Below are 24,907 nucleotides of genomic sequence, written 5' to 3'. Positions count from 1 at the left end.
CGGACGCTACGCGCGATACCGCGATGCCGGAGGGGTCGGTTACCCCTCCGATGATAACCGCGAAGGACGCTATACGCGATACCGCGATGCCGGAGGAGGTGGATACCCCTCCGATGATAACCGCGAAGGACGCTATACGCGATACCGCGATGCCGGAGGAGGTGGATACCCCTCCGATGACGAGGACACCGAGTCGGACGGATCGCGCAGAAGCGACCGCAGAGGCCGCAATGCGCGTGACCGACGTCGGTTCCGGCGAGAAGACTCCGATCCGGAGGGCTACAGTAGCCCCTGCGGAGAAGGAGACCGCCATTGCAGGGGCAGAGACCGCCGGTCTGCCCCGAGGCGGGATCCGAAACGGTTGCCGGTGATCAGGCCGCTGAACGACCTGTTCACCAAGGCCGTCGCCTACCGCACGTATAGGCTGGAAAATCGCAGCGCGCGCTACGACGCGAGTACTGCGCGGCGAGTAAACCGTTATCGGAAGAAGTTGGACGTCCAGCTGAAAACCCACACGTTCGGTCGTCAAGATCCAATCGCGGTGCTAGGATTTCTCGCGACGCATCCGGGCGTGCACTACCAAGCGGTGGCATGCTACGCGCAAGTGATAGGCGAGACGCACCGCTTTGCTCGAAGACAGGCGACCTCGCTCGCGTCGCCTCAAGCACCGTCCGATTCGGTGAGAAGATTCACGCGCAACGCGCGGACAAGGCCCGTGCTGTCGGTCGAGTCCCTATCTGAACTCCTGACAGCGCGCGGAACCGAAACGGAGGAGATACTGGCGGTGACGGACCAGGTGGCGACGCCGAGCTCGCTTAGCTCGCCGCCGACTAGCTACCATCCGTCACCTGCCTCGTCCCCGGCGGGCACACCGATGGCGCCCGCCCAACACGGTGACGCGCGCGCACATCCGTACGGAAGGCCAGTACAGAACCAGCGGGTCCGGTTCTTCAACCAAGGATTACCTGCACCCCCGCCGTGTCGGTTCTGTCTGGACCTGACCCACCGACAGGAGCAATGTCCTGTGGTGGCGGATAGCGCGCTGCGTTCGAAGCTTTTGCAGGCCCGCGAGGCCAATTATCAAAAGCTTTGGATCCGTCAAGGTCTCCGCCCGGGTTCACTGTTCGAGCGTCAACCGCCGACCGCGTGGCGAAATTCGCGTGCGCAGGCTCCCACGGGCATCAACGTGGTCGAGCCGCGCGAGACCGTCCAATCGGAAGAACCCGCGCTACTGCTGACGGACGAGGGGCCCGAGGACCTTGGGTTGACGGGGGAAGCCGGGGAGGACGCGTAGAGGCGTCGACGATCCTCCCCGTGCCAAACCTCAATAAACAAGGCACCCCGTCGACCGCTTCGTTACGCGCGCAATCGCAGAGCCAAACGGACGAAGCGGCAATTTGCTTCTTCAAGAAGCAAAATTATAAGGTCACCGCAACGGTCGGACGACGACGCGCGATGATGCGCGCCATCACGCCGGTTCTAGATTCGGGCGCCGGCCCGAATCTAATCCACTTACGCTGTGTGGCAGAACCGTGGCTCGCTGCCATCCAGTCCGCGCGGAGCCCGCCGCTCATCGACGCTTCGAGTAGGTCGATGAAGGCCCTCGGCGAGCTCAAGCTGTACGTCCGGATTGGTGAGTTCGTCGCGCGCGTACCGTGCTTGGTCGTCACCAACCTTGCCGTGGACTGTATCCTCGGAACCACGTTTCTGGATCGCCACGTGAAGGCGATCCTGCCACCGCAGAGGAAGGTGCTGTTCCATCATGCGCCGTCCGTAGCGCTGACGGGAGTCACACCCTCGAGGCACGACCGCAAGATGGCCTCGAGGGGACCGTCACAGCAGCTCCCGCAGGAGGAAAATTCGGCCGACCGGAAGCGCGCGCAGTTCCCGACGAACGTACCGTCACGGAAAATTGGCGTGGTCAAGCGGGTCACGATACCCCCGATGACCCAAGCGATGGTACGCGTCGCAACACTGGTTGGGGGGCTTTGCTTCCTGCAAAACCACCCCAAAACGGCGCATAAGAATTTACGCCTGATGGCCCAGGGGGTCATGGACCTCTTCCGGGGCGAGCCGTTTACGGTGCTCGTTAGCAACTTCGGAAACCGCGCAGTCCACGTCCCCAAGCATACCGTTGTCGGTCTCGCGTTGTCATCCCCCACAAATATCCTGACACTTGGGGTAGCGGCCCCCGGAGAGGCCGACGCTAAGGACGGGGGAGGGAACAAAAATAATTCCTCGACCGCTACGGAGGAACAAGCGCGACGCCGACAACCAGTTACGGACGATGGCAGAAGAAAATCCTCCACCGCTACGGAAGGATACGCGCGTCGCAAAGAATCCGCTACGGGAGGAGGGGCGCAACGCGAAGAACCGGAAACAGACGACGCCCACAGTGGCAATCCCGCTAACGCGGATGAGCGGACCGATACGGACGCGGAGAAGACCCGCTCGTGGGAAGAAGACGTCCATATTTGTGCAGAAGACAGCACCGTCCGGTTTAATTCTCCCCGGTACCGTACTGCAGGACGCCGGGACCCATCGAGAGGACCCACGGACCCCGGTGAAGTACAAGCGCGCTACGCTGCGCAAGCTTCGCGACGCGCTCGACCGTGCTCGGACGAAATTAACCGCATCGCAAAAGCGGTACAAGGACGATTTTGACAAGAAGGTCCGCTTCCGTCCGGTCGTTGTGGCGGGCGGTTTTGTCTACGTTGATCGCCCGCCGCGCCCGTTGACAAGCGTCGAGCGACGCACGCGTGCGCAAGGTACGACCGGAACGGACGAGCTCTCTGTCAAACTACTACCGAAAACAGTGGGTCCGTTTCGCGTGCACTCCGCTCCGGACACCACGGTCCTCATCCAGCAGGACGGCGTGGAAAATCGCGTGAGCATCGACCGCGTTACGAAGAGGCCGCGCGGGCCGGGGGATACCGCCACCCCGGCCACATCGACCAAATCGGACGCACAAGCCGCAACGCCAAGAGCGGAGTACGTCGTTGACCGCATTGTCGGACACCGTACTACGCGCGGCGGGATCCACTACAAGGTTCGGTGGTATGGATATACCGCTTCGGACGACACCTACGAGCCCGCCGATGGGCTTCCGCAGCAGTTTATCGACCGGTATTGGCGTTCGCGCCAACAAGGATCAAGCGTGCATGCGTAGCGCAAGTTTCGGCCGCTCTCGGTCGCACCGCTCGGACGCTCGCTCGCGCAAAAGCCTTTGGGGAAAACAAGCCGCAGGTGCTATGCAGCCCCGGCAGCCAGCCGCGTGTGACTGCGCACCGCGAGGCAGTCCGTACAGGATGGATCCCGCGCGAATGGACGCAGATTCTTCCAAAATTGGCCAACCCTCCGGGAGGGTGGTCCACAATCGGAATTTCCCCGAAGCGCCCACGCGGATAGCTAGCAGCCACGCCTGGCCGCACCGTTCGGATGATCGCGCTCGCACGCGCCTATGAAAATGGAGAGCTATCCCGGGAACCGGTTCTTTGGATTGAGAGGTATTGCGTTCGCCGGCTTTTTGATTTAGTCGCGATTTGGGCTACGTTTTTCCCTCCCACGATGCCGGAAAAAATCGTAGTCCATTTCCAACAATGGCTTCGCACTTCTGGGAGCATTCCGCTTCTGGGAGTGTCAACTCGAAAAAACCGCATTCGGATGAATTTGGAAACCAAATTGGTTTCCTCCCGTTTCTTTCCGTTTTCTCTCGTTTCTTTCCGTTTCTAACTCGGGCTCGTGAAAAGAGGGCGCTCCGTACGGTTTGTGGATCGGTGTTGGCCCAATAGAGGTCGCTATCGCAAGGGACACGCGCGAAACTACCGTTTGGTGACATGCTTGGGCGGGCGCTCCGCTCGCGCTGCTCTTAGGATGGAAAAAAAGGGTGGATTTACGAAAATTGGACAGCCCTCCGGGCTAGGAGTGCGAGAAGGGGGATCATAACCCCAAGACGACCGTACGGAACTCGTGCCTTCGTTGCACTGCGACGCTTGGGTGCGGGGAGGCGGTGAAGAACAGCACGAGCGGCAGCGGCGGCCCTCGCCTGGCCTGCGGAGGGCAGGGGCGAGGACGATATCGCGCGCACTGTACGCCGCAGCGCGCGAGCCGCCTCAGACGAATTGACCCGCGCGAACGCGGTCTCGGCCAACGCGGTGGCCGGTTGTGCCTCGCTGCGCAGGCCTCGCCGCGGCTGTACCGCAGGGGCCGATCGGTTCAACGCCGGGGCCCGACCACGGCTCAACGGCGGACCGTATGGACGCGCTGCCAGGACTTCGTCATGGCCGTCCGTTCTCGGTCCGCGGAAGCGGTACTGTACGGAAACGTCGTCGCGGGCGGAGGAGTTGGAAATTTCGGGGGCGCGTTAGGAGTGAGTTGGAAAGATCGGCGTCGCTCGCGCGTGAGACATTTGCGGACGCACTTACCGAATCGGACGAGACCGCTGGCCTCTGCAACGCGAGCTCCGCGACGAGGCAAGAAAAAAAGTCGTCCGTGCGCAAGCGCTCTGGTCTTCGCATCGTGGGCGCAGGGAAGGAGAGAGACCGGGGAGGAACCGCGTGGTCGAATGGGAGGTCGCTACGGGGGCGTAGCGAAAGCTGTAGAATAAACACCCCCAAACGACTGGAGGTGTATGCGCAGTTCGACCTGTAGACCCCGGATCGGAGAAGGGGTGAAGCGGGCCAACCAGCTACGGAACCGGGCTCGGGCCCGGGTAGCGGTGGTAGAGCGGGAGCGAGCAGGGACGCGCGCACGCACGAGCGGATCGACGCCTCGACGCCCCGGAGCAGCACTGGGTGACGTACCAGTGCTGACGGGCGGAGGCGGTTCCGTGCTCGCTCGCGTGCTGCGCGTCCACTCCGGCTCGGCTCCGACTAAACGCGCGCGAAGAGCGAAGGCGACGTTTAGAATAAGCTGGGTGGACTGACCTTGGCGGTCGGTTGAGGACAAGCCCGTGCTTGTCCCCTTCCGCCGCCGTCGGTCCGCTCCATATTTAATATACAAATCAATCTATCATAACACTACAGTACCGAGGTACTGTACTGGGCTACTGTAGTGCAGGTCGGCCTGCACTGTAATACTGTCAGCTATGTCAAGGCTGACAGTACACGTATTACTCGTGGTGCGTGCGCGCTTCGTTCGCGCTCTGTACACGTGTGCACGTGTATGCGCGTGTCCCTTGTCCCGGTGGTGTACACGTGGACACGCACGGTTGTACTGTAGAGCTCGACGCTCTACAGTAGCTGATCTAGTTCTTGATCTAATCTAATTTAAAGTCCCAGGGGGGGTTATGCTACACGGCCCCCCCCTCAAGACTGAACGTCCGCGTTCAGCAGTCTCGGGCTTGTAGAGGCGACCATGTCGGATCCCCTCCCTGTAGTCCTGGACTTGACCCGGGTTCCACCTCACCCGTCCTCGCGTTGCTCGGAGTTATCTATCGTCCACCCCGTTCCCCCTATTGACCATCTTGTCCTCTGCCGTCCGCTCCTTCTCCGTCCGCGCATCGGTGCGCCTCTCTTGTTATTTCCTTTTCCGCACCCGGGTCGCTGCGCCCCCGCTGTCCTGTCCCTCTTCGTCGGAGGCCTCAGTATCGGGGTCATCATGACGTCGCCCTCCGATGGTCGGTTCGTCGCGTCCGTCGCTACTCCGTCGAGCTCCGTAACTCCCTGCCCTTCGCAGCCGTGTCCTTCGTCGCAATCTCCCGGAGGCGCCGCTTCCGTTCCGCCGTCGACGGCGGAAGTCGCGGCCCCGGCTGGGCACGGTCCGTGTCGCGCCGGGGCAATGGGGCGTCCTTAGATTACTGTACAGCCATTTCAGCGAGCTCGTGTCTCTCGGGAGTCGACGTCCTTTGTCGAACTGATTCCCTCCGCCACCGCCCCTCGTCTGCCTGTCGATGCAGGCCCCGTCGGGGGCGCTACAGCCGCGCTTCCCGGCGCGACGGCTTCGCGCGGGAGATCGGGCAGTGGCCCTCGCGTTGGCGAACATCCTGAGACGCCTCAGGATCCGGCGGGTCAAGCCCCCGCGGTGGTCGAGGCTCCATTCGAGTGGTACGGGGCGGCGTTCGAGCGTTCCGCCCCGTTGCCCCTAGACCGTCTAAGGTTCGCGTGGTGCCGCTTTGCCCGTGCCCGCATTACTGTTGGGGAGCTGCTGGCGCGGGAGCAACTTCGTCCCGATTTGCTACGCGTCCGGAAGGTCTACGAAGCCGGACGCGTAGAGGAGGCCTCGCTCGTTCTGGGGCGCCTGCTGGCAGAAGGTGGCGGTGCGGCGTATCAAATCCCTTCTGCCATCCCATGCGATCGCACGTTTGCGTACAGCCTCGGTGAGGTAGAATACGTGGATCGCATGGCCACGTATCTCCTCCACCGCGAGCGGTCGGCCCCTCGCGAATTCGTCTTGTCCCACGTGAGTAGTCTCTATGTGAGCCCCCATCCTTTCGCGTACTCGAGGGCGCGCGTCGCCTTGCAGAAATCAGCGTGCTCGTTGATGAGACTACATGGAGTTGCCATTGCTCCTCACGATTGGTCGGCGTATCGCCATTCCGAGGAGGAGGACGGGCGCGTTTTCCGTCACGCTTCCTTCGAAGGAGGCCTGTCCCCCCACGACTTCCCCCGGCTCCCTGCAGTGATACGGGAGACCTTCCCTTCGTTGGGAGTTCATCCGCTGCTCCCGTATGTGCTCAAGCACTTCGGTGTGGCGTGCTCAAATGCTCAACATCCGGCTTATGCAGACTTAATGCACAACGTAGAGAGGGAATGGGCCTGGGCCCTCGGGAATGCGTTCATGAACGAAGTGTCCATTCACGGACGCGTGTTTGTCCAGCCCCTCGAGGTGCTGGCCTACTTGGGGAGGGTTGCGTGGGACCTCCCCAACGTCCCCCTTCATCCGCTCGAGAGGAGTAATCAGCATGTGCCTTGGTCGTACGCGTTCGCCCTCGGGCTCATGCATCGGGCTTGCGAGGTGAGCGAAAGCCAGCGTCGGCGCTGGCCCGATTTCACTACCGGCAAGCGGTCCACCTTCCTCGTGTATGACCATCGTGCTGACGCCTTCGTGGCGCGCCAGGTGGCGCCGGAGTCCTCTTCGGAACACGTCAGGAGCGGGGGCGGAGTCGGCTCCGCCTCGCGTGAAGCGCGAAAGAAGCGATATCGCGATTTGGACAGTGAGCCCGCTCCCCATCCTTCCACACGTGCGGACCCGCTGTTCGAGACTTTTCTCGCCGAAAGCGACTTCGGTCCGGTGGCGAGTCCTCCGGTCCCCCCTGTTCCTCCCCTCAGTGCGGTGCTGCCGCGTGAGTCGCCCCACGTGGCGTCCGTACGCCACGTGACGTTGGAGGGAGAGGACTTCAGGGCCGTGCCATCGTTAGTCCATGCCTTGGGTCGCGCTGCCGATCGCACTTGGCAGGTGGGCGGTCTCCTTTGCACACTCGCGAGCTGGTACTTGGCGCGAAGCGACGAAGCACGTCGCCTCGAGGCGGACCGCGCGTCGTTCGTGTCCGAGCTGCGCCGTGTACGCAACGAGTTAGCCGCGTCACGCGAGTCCTCTGATCGTCAAGCGAGCCTTCTGGAGCGGACTACCGCCGAACGTGACCGGTACCGCCGCGAGCGGGACGACCTCCGAAGCCTTCGCGTGGCTTCTTCGTCGACGCCACACCCGATCAGGCGGGATCCCTACGAGCAGACGGGGTACGAGGCCGCTACGGTGGGCAACGTCCCGGATCCTCAGAGCAGTGTGCATCGCTGGACCCGCCACAGTGAGGTGGCGTTGCCCCCACTGGCGGAGCACGCGGCAGAGCCGCCTCGTCACCCCAGTTACTGTCCCCCGAGCCTTTACGGGTCGGGGGTCGCTTCTCCGCCCAACCGCACAAATCAGTGAACGGGTCGTCCCGTTATACCCATCGGGGGTATGTTCTTCCAACCGTCCCCTTCTCTGCGTAAAGTCAATCCCGTCTCTTCTCTGCACGCGATGTCCGTCGTACAGTTCCTCTCCTTTCCTCGAAGCCGAGACTCGATAGTGCTCCTCGAGCTTCTTCTCCCTCTTACGAAAGGGTCTCTGGTGGGCGCGATCATGTTCGTGCGGGTACCGCGTCTTTTCTTTCTTTCACGAGGTCGTCTTCGTACTCGACGAGGGCGGTGGTGGCTCTCGGTGCTGCCCCTCACCGAACTCGCAGACTGGCCTTCCCTCGCCCTCGATGGGGAGGGCAAGGCCCGAGGGACCTGTACGTCTCATCGCGGCCCTCGCCTCCGGTGGCGAGGACACCGCTCGTGATACTGTCTTCCGGGTCGCGCCCCTCGCCGTCGGAGCGAGGGCGCGACGCGCGGTGTACGTCTTCTCCTCCCTCATCGCCAGAGCGGCTCGTCAGCATGGTCGTGTGGGTGGCCCTGGCGGAGCTCGATACTCCCCAATTCCACACGCGGAGTTGGCGTTCGTCGCATCGGTGTGGGGTTCTCGAGTCCCCTTGCGAACCAACGGTGGAGGCGGCGAGGACTGGCGTGTTCGTTACTCGCGTGCCGTACCCACCGCTGGATGACTTCCTTGCGCAGCGTCTCGAGTCGCTGGTCTTGGTGCCTGCTCCGCTTTCGGGACGCCCCGTGCGTCGGACTTCTGCGCATTTCGCCGGTTTGACAATTCTGGAGGGGGCGGCATCGGGACCGCGCTCCTCCATGGTCGGGCTCCGGTAGCGTGTCCCGGTCGGTGGGTTTACGCTGTACTCTTCCCACGCGTCGCCGTCCGAACGTTCCTTGCGCGTTGTACGTATCACGTGCGCTTGGACGTCATGTAAGGGCACTGTCTCCCAGTGTAATTTCGCGTTCCACTAATTTTTCTCCCTTATTTAGGGTATGGCCGTGGCTGTTTGTTGGGGCTCTGATCTCGAGTGTATCAGCCGACGGCGGCTCGTACTGTCTCTTCCCTCCCCTTGCTCGGTCTGCAGCGTACTTGTCGTTGCTATCTAGTGCCGAGGTGCGTCCTTCGTCGTCGCGGGGATCTCGGGATCGCGGACCCCTTCCGTATAGCGCAGCTGGTACGAACCGGTGCGCGCTGGACAGCTGTCCACATGTACGCGAAACTTGTGGCGACCGCGGGGCGACTGTATCGTTCCGGGAGATCGTCTCCCTGCTCGAGGGCTCGTTGTCCACAGTCCGTCACGAGGTGCCATCATGGCGCAGCTCGTGCTGCTCGCTTCCTTTGGTTTGCGTACGAGAGCTCTCGGTTGCCAATACGTCTTGGCTTCTCGCGACTGATTCCGTTGCTGTTCTTTGGAGACACCTGTCCCTTCGCGCGTCCCCTTTCGTCCTAAGCCCGCGGGGTGAGTTTAATTCGAGACGGAAGTTAATCCGTAACGAAGCGGTTGAGGGTCCCCTCCTCAAGAGTGAACGTCCGCGTTCACTTCTGAGGTGAGGTCTCTCCCTGTACGCGCTCGGAGTCTTCGTGCGTAACGAGACACCAACTCCCCGGGGATGTGGGTACGCGCTGTCCATGTGGGGGCGTCATAGTCTGCCCACTTAATGAGGAACTCCGTAGTTCCATCCTCCATGACGCGATGCTTGAGTAGCCGTTCGACAGCATACTGTGTGCCTTCATTGATCTTGTCGGCAAGGTCCTCGGGGGTAGTCGTGCTCGCCCTTGGCACGTTCGCCGGCGGGGGTGCGTAGACGCAGCGGTCTGCGGAGACGCGCTCCGTAACTCCATCACGATCGATCGTGATAGAGCGCTGGTCGTTCGCGAGAACTCGGTACGGTCCGACAGCCGGGGAGGCGAGCTTGTTTGATGTCTTCCCCCCATCGGTGGGGTTCAGATATACGTATTCTCCGGGACGGAGCCGGGAATTAATACGTCTTATGCGCTTATCGAAGTCGCGCTTGTAGCGAGCCTGCGTCCGACGCAGGCTCCCGTAGGCCTTCTGGATAGTCGAGTCCAAGGTCTTGAGAAACTCGGCACGTTGGATCCCCCTATCGGAAGGGGGCGCGTCGCCGTCCGCCCGTCGGAACGATTTTCGCGTGGTCGTGTCGTTGGCAAAGTCGGCGTCTGTGTAGCTCGTGATGGTGCGATGTACGTGAGTGTTGTTCTTTTTTTTCTGTCCCTCTTGTCGCGGGGTGTCGCGGCGCGCCCCTTTCTCTTATAGAGGGGCCGCCAGCATCTTCCACTTCCCAGGACCGCCGCCCTTCAAAGGGAGATTGTCCACGTGTTCACCTGGCGTACACGTAGACCAATAAAATCATCTTTTGAAGGCTTTGGTCCTGGGGCCACTCCTGGGTACTGTACTCTGTACAGTACCCCAAATCTCCCCCACACGACCCCCTCCCCAGCCCTACACCCGGGCAGGGGCAACATATATACTGACCGCTGGCCGCTCCTTTGCTCCTGGTGATCGGCTTGAGTCAAAGAACCGGCGCTCGACCTTGACGATCCAATTGACACCATTTAGTGTCACCATCGACACCAATCCCCCAATCGCTCCACGTTGCCACGTGTGTTCCTGGAGCCTCACTGTAAGTATTTTTCTCTAACCTTAATCCATTGTTCACACAACTTGAGTGCACATGCTAACTACCTTTTTTCCTCACTTCTGCACGAAGTTCGTTCATAGCGTGACGCAGATTCGGGCGTTTGCTTGCCATAGATACTTGACTTGATTGTTTGTGTGGCGGACTCAGGTGAGGTTTTAATCCTCGGGTCTGCCTCTTGCAAGCGGTCTCATTTGGCATGGAAACATGAATCAACTGTGCGTCACTCTGCATTCACCCGGTGCGGCGGCTGTCTCGTCCTCTTCGTCAACCGCAGCGCTTCCGGCGTTGTTCTCGACGAAAGAAACATCACATGCACCTTCTTCTACGCAGGCTTCTCCAAGGGATTGTTCTCGGCCTCCGACGGCATGCTGTCGTTCACCTTTTCCCAGGAGATGAAACGAGTTATCCTGAGCATTCCGGTCCTGGGGTGCGACGCCCAGATGTCGTACGCCGCCACAGGTATCTTCTTCGTCACATGCAGTGGGTTTTCATTCGAGCTGTCGTTTCTAATTTCTAAATGCATAAAAGGGGCCATACATCTTACGTAGCTTTGAGCAATAACGCAATTAACTATTTTGCTACAATCTATATGCGTCTTCACTCCATGGTGTCCTGCTCACTTTTCCTTGCACGATAGGGTACGAGTCGACGAGCATGAATAGATTTCCTCGACATTCGGCCATGACACGACTCTAACACGTAGCGAGGGTGGCGTCCTTCTACGATTCTGCATGGCCCGAGAACTTTGATACGAATGCAGGCCATTTCGTGCCACCGAATGAAGTTCCACGAGCGACAAGAACTTTGTCTCCCACTTCGAAGAAGTGAGACGACGACCCTACGAGCCTCATTTCCACAGAGGCCCCCGAGCGAACCGCTCGTGGGACAGATCCAGTCAGGAGCTCCAAACGACGATGATGGTCTAAGGAAGGAACAACTAGGCTTGCACCTGTCTCTGCACTGGAATCCATCCGAGGCGGGATCCCATACATCAGTTCGAATGGCGACACGCCGTTCTTCATGGCACGTCGGCGATATCCATACAGGACCTGGGTGAGTGCTTTGTCCCACTCCACTCCAGTTCCAAGAACTGTCTTACGGACGGCAGCCTTCAAAGTTCCAACCATTCTCTCTGCTCTACTGTTAGACATGGGAGCGTAGGCGAGGACGGTGCGCCAAGTGATACCGTGCCGAGCCATGAAGCTAGAAACGGCCGAGGCTGTGAAGCAAGTAGCATTGTCAGAGACAATGGTTCTCGGAGGGCCGAATGAGTACATGATTTCTCTCTTGACGAAGTCGAGAACCACTTGAGCAGTACTATCAGCAGTGGATAGAGCAATTGGCCATCCTGTGAGGTGTTCGACCGCAACCAACACGAAGCGATTTCCAGACGAAGTGACAGGGAAGGGTCCAGCAGAGTCAATGGAGAAAACATCAAACAAGCTTGTGATGGGAAGGCGCAAAGTTGTCTTATACCTGGGAATCGGACGTGCCTTCTGACACCCGTCACAACTCCTCACGTAGTCTCCCACGTCCATACAAACGGTCGGCCACCAGTACCTTTCCGTGACAAATTGACGAGTGGTCTTCAAGTCCCAATGACCAATGTCGCCATGGAAACCCTTCAGTATCTTTTCGCGATCGGAAATTGGGGCAACAACACGAAGGCCACGAATGGTGCGGCGGAACAACTTCGACTCCCAGACAAGAAAGTTCTTCGCATTATTCTTCATGCGAGACTTCCTGTAATCATCCAACCCAACCGGTGTTTCGCCTTGCAGATAGGACATGATATCTTGGCAAGACTCTTCTAGATCTTCTGGAGAGTAGATCGGGGTCGTGATAGCGAGGGCAAGGTCTCCGTCTTCCTGGCAAGTTGGGTTGTCGCCGCTCTTGGGCTGAATGCGAGAAAGGTAATCGGCTGCACTGTTTGCGGATCCACGACGATATTCCACGGTGAAGTCGTACTCGGCTAAGAAGTCTAGCCAACGAGCCAAACGACCGTGGATATCTTTCTTGCGAAAGGCGTAACTAAGAGCCTGGTGATCCGTAACCAACTTGAAAGGTGTAGACGAAAGCACGTAAACACGAAATTTCTTCAAAGCAAAGATGACCGCAAGCGCCTCACGCTCACAAGCGGAGTACTTGCGCTCAGATGTATTCATAGTACGGCTTGCGTACTGGATGGGGTGTATTTTCCCATCTTCCTTCTTTTGAGCCAACACAGCCCCGACGGAGACCGATGACGCATCCGTCTCAACGACGAAGCGCTTCTCGAAGTCTGGGTAAGCCAAGACTGGCGGAGAAGTTAACTTTATGCGTAGTTCATCAAAGGCTTCTTGCATTTCTCCGGTCCATTTCAATCTGCCGTTTCCGGATGTAGCCGCATGGAGTACCGCAGCAATGTCCGCAAACTTGCAGATGAAACGACGGTAGTAGCTTGCTAGCCCAAGAAAGCTCCTAAGTTCAGTCGCAGTGGTCGGGATCGGTGCATTCCGAATCACTTCGACCTTGCTCGGGTCAACGGCAATCCCGCCTTTGTCGACAACATGACCGAGCAATTTGATCTTCGCCTGGGCGAAGCTACACTTTGTCAGCTTAAGCTCAAGACCAGCCTCGTCAAGCACATCAAATACATGCTGCAGGTGCCGAAGATGTTCTTCTGTAGTCTTAGAGAACACCACAACGTCATCGAGGTACACACGCACAAACCGCACTCCGCGAAAGATTGTATCCATCATTCTCTGAAATGTCGAAGGCGCATTCATCAATCCAAAGGGCATGACTTCGAACTTATACGTCCCGTAGCGACAGACGAAAGTAGTCATTTCTTTGCATTGTTGTGCCACCCGAATTTGCCAGTAACCACTGAACAAATCCAGAGAAGTGAAGTACGCACTTCCTTCCAAGTCATCAAATATCTCTTCTATTTTCGGCAAAGGCCATCTGTCTGCTTTCATCTTCTGGTTCAGAGAACGGTAATCAACACAGAAGCGTGGATTCCCATCTTTTTTGGATACGATGACGACCGGAAAGGACCATGCGGCGCTGGAAGGCGTGACGATTCCTGCTTCCAGCATTTTGTCCAGCTCTTTCCGAACGATTTCGTTATGCAAGGGAGCCATTCTCCTCGCCGAGTGATAGATCGGATTAGTATCATCTAACTCGAAATGGTGCTTGATTGGGACTTCAGCAGGCCGAAGGTCGTCAAGGGATGTAGCAACGATACTCTTATCCATCAGGGCGGTCTCGATGACTGCTTGAGCTTCATTGTCAAGATGCACAAGTTTTTCCCGAAGCATTTTCACGGCCTTGTTGATGACATTCGAATCAGGTGATTCTACTTCCTCATCTTCTCCGATCGCTCCGTCCAGAGTTAAGTCTAGCTCGAAAGGTTCATCGCCGAGGATGGCGACAACATTGGTCTCTTCTTCTGACGAATTCTCTGAGGCGAATGACTCGACATCAGAAGTGAAGTCCTCACTATCAGTCTCCGAATCCGCGACAATAGGACGTACTTGATCAAACTCCAGACTCATTTTCACGGTTTTGTTTCCGATCAACATTCTAACAGACTGGTGACCTAGATCGATGCAGGCTTAAAGTTCTTCGAGAGTTGGATACCCGATTAAGATATCAACTGGGGATCCTTCAACAACCAAGAAGTTGAGTGAAGTAACAGCACCATTGAACGTGACAGGAACTTCCTCGATGGAACCTAAGCAGGTTGTCTTTTGTCCATTGGCGACCGTAATCTTCGTCGAGGTCGGCTTTGGAGACAGAGAGAGCTTCGATGCCACAGACGCATTCATAACGTTAGGGATAGCTCCTGAGTCTAACAACGCTCTCATTTGTGTCCCGTAGACTTGTACCGAAACTACTTTCAGACGTTTCGGCAAAGTACCAATCGAAGCAGCTACGGGGCGTCTAGGGCGACTGTTGAACAAACGACGGATCTCTTTCTTAGCCTCGTCGCCATCTCCTCGAATCAGTTGACCGCATGTCAAACCAGAGGGGGCGTTCGCGAGGGAAGAAACCACATCGTACTTCCCCGTGTGTTCTTGGACGGCGTTCTTCTTACTTGTCCTCTTCTTTCTTGTTCGACGGCCGGGCTTAGGAGGTTTCCTCATGTGGTTCGGAGTCCAGTACTTACGCGGGTTGAGAAGGGACGGGATTGGCTCGCCGCCACCATCCTTCCGCGTCTTGGCCACCGGCTCTCCATCGGCGTTTCTCTTGACTGATGCCACTAACTTCTCGTCAGGAGGGAGGTCTTCGTGCGTCACAACACTCACCTGGTTTCCTGCGGAGCCCGTCCGTGTACCCGACACGGCAATATCCGTCTGGGTCTTCTTAGGAGGGTAGGCACTGCTACCTCCCCTCTGTGGACCAATTCTAGCCCAACAGCTTGTCTCTGAATGACCAAATTTTCCGCAGCGAGGGCATTTCGTGTCCCTATGCGGATTCGCATCGCATCTATTAGCGCCATGACCCGGTCGTTTGCAATAAGAACAAGTACGATCGTGGGCGGGGCGGAATGCTGTTGCGTCCTCCCTCGACTGATTCTTCTTGATAATAAGAGAAATATCGGCTAGTCGATCAGCTAAAGCGTCAACCTTCGTCTCGAGTGGAGACAAGGGAGCTTTTGAACGCATCATGACCCTTTTTGACCCACCTTGCCCTCTCGGCTCATACATAACTTGCGAGCTCTCTGACCCCTGGTAGCGCCAATTGCTCAATGAGTTCGCCGCCGCCTGAAAGGCGCAGCGACCAAACCAGAAGTCCATGATTGCGTCGAATAGGGCCTTGTAGGTCTTCGCACCTCGATAGATGGCAAACTGGGCCAACTCGAGATGTTCCATCACGGCGTTGCGAAGCAGTCCGAACTTCGCTTCGTCGTTGAATCCCGCCTTCTCGTAGAGACGGTCTGAGTTTCGAAGGGACCCACTGAGATCCCCGAAAGAAAGGCGAGCGGCCATCGCATCCCGAATCACATCTTCAGGTGATTCAACCGGGGCGAACCGCTCGACCAAGGCCTTCTTGACCTTCTGGTAGTCAGAGCCATCTGCACTGATATCTCCGTTCTTGACAAAGGCTTGATAAAAGAACTCGAATGCATCTCCCTCCAGGTAGCGAAGGAGTTCAGGTGCCCTTTCTTCGTCCGACTTGCCAGAGGTGGCAACATTCTCGAAGACGAAGAAGAACTTGTGAACGTCGGCCGGCTTCGACCCGTCAAACTGTGACAGGGAGCCGTCTTCTTTGCCACCCCTCCACAAGAGTACCATGTTGGCGGCGAAAAGGGGGGAGGAAGGCCGCGCGCGTAGGGGAGAGAGAAAAGCGAGATGTTTATTTCAAGAGGGGGGGTCGGTCCGGGTGTTGTTCTTTTTTTTCTGTCCCTCTTGTCGCGGGGTGTCGCGGCGCGCCCCTTTCTCTTCTACTCGGGGGGGTCCCCCTAATCTGAACGATATCAAACATTTTAATAATAAAATACGAAGGAAACGTTCCACGACCTCGCCTTTCCAACTCATACATCGCAGAAAAGAACTGCGCCAGATCCAGTTCCAGCGTCACGCCGATTTACTCGTCAGTGATATTTACATTGAGTCCCCCTCGCACCAAGTTCACCTTCAATCAGAGGCAAGATACCACTCTGTCTTGAACGCAGAGTCATAACCGGAAGCCACAATTTTTAACTGAAATATTCCATCTCAACTGACGAGATCAAACCGTTACATTTATTTTTCATTAATGCAAAGAAGAACAAGACTCGGTCGCCACCTTGCATTCAAGCTTGCGCCTCACCGCTAAGCTCCGACGCACTTTCAGTGTTCTTGGCATCACGTTCAGATCCCCGTACCTTTTCACTCGAAACCAAAGCTTCCTTTGCTCAAACTTGACCCGCTCTCGGCGCACTCTCTCCAAGGGGAGCGCTTCACGAGCACTTTTATCTGCAGCATAAAGAAGTTTTCGCGCATGCGTACTGCGTTTCCTCTCCTCCTGTTCTCTGACAAGCTTCATCGTCTCTTGACTGCATAGATTCAGCCCCTTAGATGTGTCCAAATAGCCACACTTTGAAACTTTTGGTCTCAAACCGATGCCCTGAGCCCGTGTCTTCCGTTTTAGCTCAAGCATTTCCTCCATTTCTTTCACTGATAAAATGCGGGACGCGTCTTCGGAACTGTATGGTCGTGGGGTTCTTAACAGTCTGTGAGGATCTACAGGCCACAAACCGGCCTTTTCAAAAGCAGAGATTATATTCGCACGTGTGAACGACGCCTCGTACGCCTCATGCATCAGTTTGAGGAAGTCAAACTTGTCCAGCTCACTCGCGGTTACTGTAGTCGACGTAGCGCAAATTTTCTTGTTTAGATGGTGCTTAATTGGTCCAAATAGCCCAACATCCAGCGGTTGTGTAGACCCGCTCGTGTGCGAGGGAAGAGTATATGCGATTACTCCTCCCTTTTCGAGTGTTTCTAATACTTCTATTCCCATGTGACTTCTGTAACCATCGTACAGCAGGAGTACTTTACGCCCATTCTGCGTCAAGTCCGCTACCTCCTTGACAAACCGTGTAGCCCATTCTCTGAATATTTTTTTGTCTATTCCAGCCACCTCTTCGCGTGTTGTGATGTATGCACCACGAGTAATACAATCGGCAAGCGACTCACAAACGTCCCGGTTGCTTACATCGATGATACGATACATTAACGAGCAGCCTTCGACAACAAACAAGGGATTGGCAGTATCCCCATTGGCAAATATAACTGGCATGATTGTCACTCTCTTAACATTTTTAAATTTGGGAGCTCGTTGTTGCGGAAGTGTGTGCCTGGTAATATAGGTTGACATGCGGTTAGTTCCAGTTCCTCGCTCCGGGGAACATCCGGACTCATCCAAATTTGCCAAGCGTTTTGCATCTATATTGTGCTCTTTCATGAGCGCTTCGATTTGCACAAAATGTGTTGTCAAGAGGTCAGCATTTGTGGCAGCCCATCGGACAGATTCTTGTGGTCTCGCCTTTCCAAGCTTAATTTGAGCAATATGGCGTGCTGTAAAGAGGCGAACAAATTTCTTTCCGGGGCGACAGTTAACAAATGGGAGCTTGGAACGCCGTTCCAACAGCATGGCTCGAACCAAAAGTTCTACTGTATCAGCAAGGTCGTCTCGTGTCAGTGGGTGTCTACGGTTTGAGAAACGCTTCAACACACTTACAATATTTTTTCTTCTTTCTCGGTGAGCAGCGTGCGTCTTTTGGTTGGAGGGCTATGGCGTCGGTCCAAGCGATATTGGAACGCAGAGAGTGGAAGTTTCGCAATTCGAGCAGCCTGTCGTCGAGTGACTCCCTGGTCCGTCGCCACAAAGGCGGCGTCCAACATCCGTTTTTCTCGAGTCTCTTGACGCTGGCGTTTTGTCATGGTTGCTGGGTCAAGGGAGTAATTGGACTTAGTGGTGGTTCGCCATCAAGGAACAAAAAATGTTCCCATCGGCAATCTGTAGAGACACTGGAATTGCTCGTGATGAGCATTTGGGAGCCATGGTGTTCGACTCAGGATTTCAAATTTTGTTTCCCAAGCAAAAAACCGCGCATTTGCTATTTTTGGAACTGTTTAGGCCGTGCGGGCCACCATTGCAGACTTATGACGCTTTTTACAGTAACCCTTTGTGCGAAATACTGGCACGGCGGCTTGATTGTTAGATTTTCAGTTGATTTTATGCATTTTGTCCGTTGTTCAATTGCCCATGGCCTTGTGCGATTTAGGGGGCACCCCCCGAGTAGAGGGGCCGCCAGCATCTTCCACTTCCCAGGACCGCCGCCCTTCAAACGGAGATTGTCCACGTGTACACCTGGCGTACACGTAGACCAATAAAATCATCTTTTGAAGGCTTTGGTCCTGGGGCCACTCCTGGGTACTGTACTCTGTACAGTACCCCAAATCTCCCCCACAGGTGCCATCACCAATTGAGCTGAGGCGCATGACGAGTGGGCGATGACGACGTCGCGCATGACACGTGGCAGACCCGTGTCTGCCGGTTCTGGCGGCACTAATTCGAGGGTGGCAATAATAAAAGCAGCACTATTGCGCGTCCCCCCCTGTACTCACTTTGCAGTTGGTTGGCATTCTTGTCGACTTCTCACTGCTGCAAAAAAAAATGGCCGCAAGACAGGTTCAGAATGTGGAGGTTCTCATCCTAGTGTCTAGGTGACAAATGGCCTCATATGAGGCCATTTGACCGCATATGAGGTCACTTTTCAACTTAATTTTTCTCGACTTGTGCGAGCTGAACAAAATGGAAAAAGATACTCTCGCCACCGCAGTTGACTTCTGCGCTTTGGAAGGGTGGAGCTTGGTGAGATCTGCACGTCCTTTCCAGGCTTTTTGAGAATACCTAAAGAAGAAGCTTTTTTAAAGAACATCAAAACGTTTTTTGTTGATATCTTCGAAACCAAAACGCCTGTTTAAAATATCATCCGATTGTTGAAACTATATTAGATTCTTAGTATTTCTGTGTATTCATAACTGCTATCCCGATGTTTTGCAGGAAGCTATTACCGAGGGAATATTGGTTAAAGAAATGGTGTCTAAACTGATTTTATAAACTTTCGATTTAATGTATACATTTTTGCAAAAAAAACCCGGCCTCATATGAGGCCAAGCCTGACCTCATATGAGGCAAATTGCCGGTCGTCTAGACACTAGAACCCTCCCCAGGGTTCTATTCTGACGAGATAGTGTACAGTACCCACGGCACTGTATCAGAAGCTCTAAACTGCTGCAGCATGTGCGATACACCGTCGGCATAGATAACGGTGAAGTAGTGTAGCGTCTACAGTTTGACAAATACTGCAGCTGCACTTCGACAAGTGTACGGTACCATCGATAGGCAGGGAGAGAGGGACGCAAGAATAGCCACCCCACCATGACACTTGGTCGTCATGTGGATCTCGATGTAACGGCCATGAGAATCTCGACATAACAGTCCGTTAACTATTTTGGCAAACAGAAACTATTTTGGCAACGCCTGCTTCCCCTTTTTGCCGCACTTTTCCGAAACCGAGTCACCCAGATCCGCCCCCGCCACTTGCTAACCTTGGTAGCTCTGTGACTGATTACAACCTGCGCGCCTTTTCTGTTTTTACCGCCATTCGAAAGCCCATTACTTTCGCTGGTCCGCCAAAAATCCAGGCTGTGCCATGCCATTACAACGTAATATGCTTTTCCATATCGATCGATAGCCGCCCATCATCGGCATTCCGGAAAAGTGCGGCAAAAAAGGGAAGCAGAGCGTTGCCAAAATAGTTTCTGTTTGCTAAAATACTGTAGTTAACGGACTGTTAGAATAAAGAGTTTTTTTCGGGCCACGGCCATTATTTGAGGTTGCCAAATTAGTTCCATGCGATTCAGACCTGTAAAAGGGGTTCATTTAAGTGACTTCATTCCCTTGAATGAACACATGATGTGATTTCGTTACCGTTGTAAAGCTATATGCGCGCTTTATGTGTTCATTGAGCTTTAAAAAGTCAAAATCGGTGAAGGACTTGGTAAGATACGGCCTTTTCACCAGACATGCCTAGAAAAAAACGGTCACTTGCCACATTTTATCATGAACTGTTACGTAGTCCCTCGCAGGTTTGACCTTATTGAATCAGCTCTTGGTATACTGTAGCTGCTCTCGTGGCGCTCAGCTTACCCCAGATGCATATGGGGCACCCAGCAGGGTTTTTGTTCGCTCGCCACAACAGCCAACTGATCCCCGGCTGATATCAGCCGGGGTAGAGACCGCGTACGACCACAGAGCTATCGCAGAGCTATCAATATGCCCTAGGTTGAGGCCACGGACGACTATGGATCCGTTGTGCCATTGAGATCGTCAGCTTTCTCGCAATTCGGAAATGATCGCCGAAACCATTTTCTGTCGCAGCGCCGTTGACTGTATTGCCGCGCTCTGCATCAACCCTTGTTTAAACCCTCAAAAATATCTTCGCATTTGTGAACATAGACGGACCATCGTAATTATTGCTCGGATAGTACCGTACTACTAGCATATTCTCGCGTGATAGCTTTTCCGGTTTTTGTAAGGAGTCCGGGATTCAAGGAACGTACAAGTATGTGATACACTCGAGCACGATTTGTTCCAAAGGGGCAAGGATGGCATTGCTGCTGAGCTAGAGCAGATATGAGACTGTATCGAGTACAGTCCACCATCGTGAGGGCATCTCGAGTAGGTGAATTATTGCTTTGAGTGTATAAAGTTTACCGTACTGTACCCTTGGTACTGTGCCGAGTGCGGTAGTCGAGGGTTCACGCGCACCTCGGAGAATCAGACTTCTGTCCGTATAACATCTCCTTTATATATAAAATGAATAAAGATAGGGTTGAGTATAGAACGGTATCATACGCATGATCGAGTGCCATGAGCTAGTTTTTGATAAAATATATGGGCCGAGCAGTCGACGATTCGGCATGGAGGAAAACATGATGCCTTTCAACAAACCGCATTCGTTGCCGGGTTCTCACTGGTTGTACGGGGGTGTATGGTTGTAAAAACTTATCATATGATAAGTTTTTTATCATACGCGATCCCATTCGTTGCCACGGCCACTTGCCTCCGTTTAATGTCTGCCCTGCACGGTTCCCTCTCTGTTGTAAAGTTTATAGGCCTGCCTGCTGCCTCATTTTCACTATCGTCTCTATAACTTTACTGTAGCGACCACCTCTTCACCCTCCTCATCCCCTCAGCGCCCCCTTCTTCACCCTCTCATCGCCATCAATTGTTCTCCTACAGCCACATCCCTCCCAATGCTCACTTCCGAGGAGAGTTGAGTACGTATTCGCTTTCCAGCGCAGTACGACCTAGCCTGTGGTGCCCGTTTTTTGGCACGGTATGATAAGTCTTGATATGCGCGTATCCTCGATACTTGTTTCCAGGCGCACGTATGTACCGTATACTGTACAATATGGATCCGCTGGGTCCCCAGGCGAAACGCTGTGCGATACCAAATTCGCAAGCCTATCATCTTCCGGAGAGGCAGAGATGACTTTGCATGCTTTGTATTTGTCCCACGTCTGAAGATGCGCCCGCTATCGATGCATCGTTTATTCCTCCAACCAGAAAAGGCTTCAGGACTGAGCAGTCCCTCGATGGCGAAGCAAACCAGAATGCAACCTCTGCAATGGTGAAGCCGCTAAGAGCCATTACCGTTACTGAAGTATATTGAAACCTCAGACAACTGCACCAACGTTTGCAAGCAAAAGCCGTACTGCACAATAGCAAGGAGGATTTGGGACACGCGGCGTTGTTACAGTGCCGGAGCTATGTATGAAAGGAGGCAATACCTTACAACAATGGAGAGTGTACAGTACAGTAGCACAGGACAGCAGCCCTCGCCTACTCGAATATGTGTCCACCCCATTGCCATGTTGACCGGACTTGCAAAGAAATGCGACCCCGTCAGCGAAGACGAGGACATCACGTATTGGGGGCACCTTTAATGGTACCCAAACTATGAAGGCATGGCTTGGAACTACAAATTGCGTCGCTTTGCCCCTTGACCAGCAGTAATTCTTTTTGGGCACTGATTCTAGGAATGCAACGATATGTTCGTACGGTAATCGAGTTTCATGGACACGCATGATGGCCTCTCTTCAACTCGGGACAGAGGGCGGCAACGGAGCTCTGGTGACTTGCGTGACGTCCGTGTATAGGATATAAGTGGCATATGATGAACATGCAAGTGTTCACACTTGACTTGTGATGCTTGAGACCTCGACACTTCGGCCCGACAAACGGCCCAAAATTACGTTATTTTTGTTGTTTTCGTAGAGGTAGCGTCACCCGTGGCACCCCTGTCAAGCCTACAAGTCACTCAGAAGACCCGACTGTAAGTCTTGCAGCAACGTGTCCACGCTGACCGCGTTGCTGCTCCCCAAGAAGCCCCGCTGCCTTCCGCGTACGCTACAAGTTGTACAAGCACGCTGCCGCGCCCAGTTCCCCCTTTTAGCGTCAAATCCTGTGCCGCCTGGATGTTGCTTCATCGAGCCCTGGTCCTTCATTTCCTCCCACCCACCCCCCTTTTCACACCCGCATCACCAAAACGAACATCCGCGTCGCGGCACGGTTTTCCCCTGCCCTGGGAACTCCCGCGACGCCATGCCGCCAACCCTCGACTCACCCGCCCTCGCTGCTTCCATCCCTTGGTTCAACAACAGCTGGCTCTCCGTCTCCGTCGCCGCCGTACCGCGTGTCCCCAACCCAAACCATCGCGCAGACCGCAGCCCATCCTCTGCCCGAACGGCTTCTACCGCTGCCCGGCAAACAAGCGCCGTGTCGCACCGCACAAGACACTCGTCGTCGGTGCATACTACTTCGTCCCTCTCGCTCATGGAGAGGGGTTCTCTCGTCTCCGTCTCGTCAAGCGCCGGCGCCCCGGCCGAAGCTTTCGGCGAGCTGGAGGGTGCTATGACACCGGCGGTCCCAACGCCGCCTACGGCCGTCGCTCTGGCGAGACAGGCGAGTAATAGTGACAAGGCTAAGGCTGTGCAGATGCGAATAGTGCAGGTCCGGCATGCGTTAGATAAGGTGGCTGACAGCACACCGCTAGGCTCGCATTGAATTGTTAATAGGAGAGGTGCCGGGCGGACGCTTTCTGCTGAGACGCAAGGTTAGATTAGATAGATGTGTACAGTCACAACGTTTATTGTGTTTGCTGCCCCCGGATCGGAGCCTCCGAGCCATGTAAAATTTGTGCAGTTAGTTTACGCTTCATCAGTGCATTTCACACCTCTGCGGTGAGTTTGAATATGACGGAAGAACCGAAAACCAACTTCATGTTCAAAACCGAGAAACAGGTACGCGTGTTGGCGCGACGCTAGACGACGGCCACGCTACTGCAAAACTTGACGAGTGTAAATGTGATACTATCGATGGCTATCACTCTTCTTGCTCTTCTTTTTCTCTTTCTTGAGCTTCTTCCCCTTGCGCGACTTGCGGACCCCACCAGACGCAATTTTCAACTTGGCTTCCTCCCTCAACCTTCTCCTCTCCTTCTTCTTTCTCACCTTTTCCTCCTTTGCACCATCTTCCAACCCTTCGTCTGCGCCTGCCTGCTTGTCATGTCTTTCCAATCTGGCAAGCTTCGCGCTGCCATGCGGCCTGCACCGTCTGCCCTCGCAAGCATCGAGAAGATCAACTTCCTTATCCGCCGCGGGCTTCCCATACGCATCCTCAAGCGTTCGCTCCCACCATGCGTCTAGGAAAGGGCGTCGCTCGGCACCAATCCCCAGCTTCTCGACGCGCTTACCGGCACCCAGCGGCTCCACGCGCCCGTCACGACGTGCGCCGAGTCCAGTGCCTTCCTCCCATCCCATCTTGCTTAGAAGCTTCGCGCCGATACCGCCGACGGCCCCCATCTTGAAGCAGGGCTTTGGTCCGTGGAATGCGGGAGAGAAGGGGAGGAAGGAGAATGCGGTCAGGTCGATAGAGTCAGAGGATGGAACGGGAAGGGGAGTCGACGGTCGGCCGAACGAGCCTCGTAGTCTACGCTGATCGCGATCTAGTCGTTGTAAATCCCGATTCCGGCCTGTTTCCGACAAGATGGCTGGATGTGTACTCGCTGGATGGCTGTAGACTCGCATGCCTGAATTTCATTTGGTTTCTCGCGGATGGAGGCGCATATGCAACCAATAAAACAATGCCATCTACGTGTGAAGGCGAATCATGATAAGGTCGTGTAGCCCGCGTTTATCCTTCTGGTACAGTAGTACAGAATCATAGCGCAGAAACCGCAAGTCAGCAGCGAAATCCTTACTGTACCACCGAAGTCCTCATTACGCCAGATCGCATCTACTGCTCTCTCACAAGCCTTGAAACAGGGTCGTTCTGAATCCCGCTTGCGCCTTCACCAAGCCTAATCTCGATAGGCATTTGCCCTACAGTTTCGTGATGCCAACTCCTCCCCTCGACATAGACTAGCTTCTTATTCTCTCTACACTATGCCGTTTGCTCCGTAATCTGATCCGGCCCAGCCTCGGCACTCATGGACTACGTCCGCTACCTCCACGCGAAAGCCACTGTCGACGACCGCGCACTCAACTTGACCGTCCTCCAGGCCTTCGAGGCCCATGTCGTCCGCCATGCTGCACGCGACCGCCATCATCGCCTTCGCATCGTCGAAGTTGGTGGGGGTGTCGGCGCCATGTTTATGCGCCTGCTACGTCGCGGTAAGATCTTTGCTGGTCATGAGGCCGTCGAATACACCATAGTAGATGTCAAGCTGGAGGTCATTCTTGCTGCTCAGGAAAACATTCTTGCAAATGCGCCTCAAGTTCTCCAAATTGAACCGGTCCCAAGAAATAACCGCGACCTGTCGCAGTCGAAATATTCCATGCCTCGCCATGGCAAGGACATCGCTG

The 24,907-nt window shown here is 55.3% G+C and overlaps 4 protein-coding genes across 4 annotated transcripts; 2 read left to right on the top strand and 2 right to left on the bottom strand.

Annotated features, from left to right (window-relative positions):
* Positions 1–22,519: 22,519 nt before the first annotated feature.
* On the top strand, positions 22,520–23,014 carry CHC_T00001434001 (hypothetical protein). The gene has a single exon (XM_005712564.1). It carries the CDS (start codon positions 22,520–22,522, stop codon positions 23,012–23,014), a length of 495 nt encoding a protein of 164 aa, XP_005712621.1.
* A 399-nt stretch (positions 23,015–23,413) lies between these two features.
* Positions 23,414–24,130, bottom strand: CHC_T00010054001 (G-patch domain-containing protein). Its single transcript, XM_005712563.1, has one exon. It carries the CDS (start codon positions 24,128–24,130, stop codon positions 23,414–23,416), a length of 717 nt encoding a protein of 238 aa, XP_005712620.1.
* A 350-nt stretch (positions 24,131–24,480) lies between these two features.
* Positions 24,481–24,618, bottom strand: CHC_T00001432001 (hypothetical protein). Its single transcript, XM_005712562.1, has one exon. The coding sequence runs from the start codon at positions 24,616–24,618 to the stop codon at positions 24,481–24,483; it is 138 nt and encodes a 45-aa protein (XP_005712619.1).
* A 10-nt stretch (positions 24,619–24,628) lies between these two features.
* CHC_T00001431001 (hypothetical protein) lies at positions 24,629–24,757 on the top strand. The gene has a single exon (XM_005712561.1). The coding sequence runs from the start codon at positions 24,629–24,631 to the stop codon at positions 24,755–24,757; it is 129 nt and encodes a 42-aa protein (XP_005712618.1).
* The last annotated feature ends 150 nt before the right edge of the window (positions 24,758–24,907 follow it).

Source organism: Chondrus crispus, genomic scaffold (genome assembly GCF_000350225.1).
Source record: "Chondrus crispus Stackhouse genomic scaffold, scaffold_10, whole genome shotgun sequence".
In the NCBI taxonomy this organism is placed as follows: Eukaryota; Rhodophyta; class Florideophyceae; order Gigartinales; family Gigartinaceae; genus Chondrus; species Chondrus crispus.
The sequence above is the reverse complement of the archived record's forward strand: the minus strand, read 5'-3'. Positions and strand labels throughout refer to the sequence as shown.

What these genes read in the sequence shown, in the direction of transcription:
- CHC_T00001431001 (XM_005712561.1), top strand. Translation starts at nt 24,629, where the DNA reads ATGCTGCACGCGACCGCCATCATCGCCTTCGCATCGTCGAAGTTGGTG.
- CHC_T00010054001 (XM_005712563.1), bottom strand. Translation starts at nt 24,130, where the DNA reads ATGCGAGTCTACAGCCATCCAGCGAGTACACATCCAGCCATCTTGTCG.
- CHC_T00001434001 (XM_005712564.1), top strand. Translation starts at nt 22,520, where the DNA reads ATGTTGCTTCATCGAGCCCTGGTCCTTCATTTCCTCCCACCCACCCCC.
- CHC_T00001432001 (XM_005712562.1), bottom strand. Translation starts at nt 24,618, where the DNA reads ATGGGCCTCGAAGGCCTGGAGGACGGTCAAGTTGAGTGCGCGGTCGTC.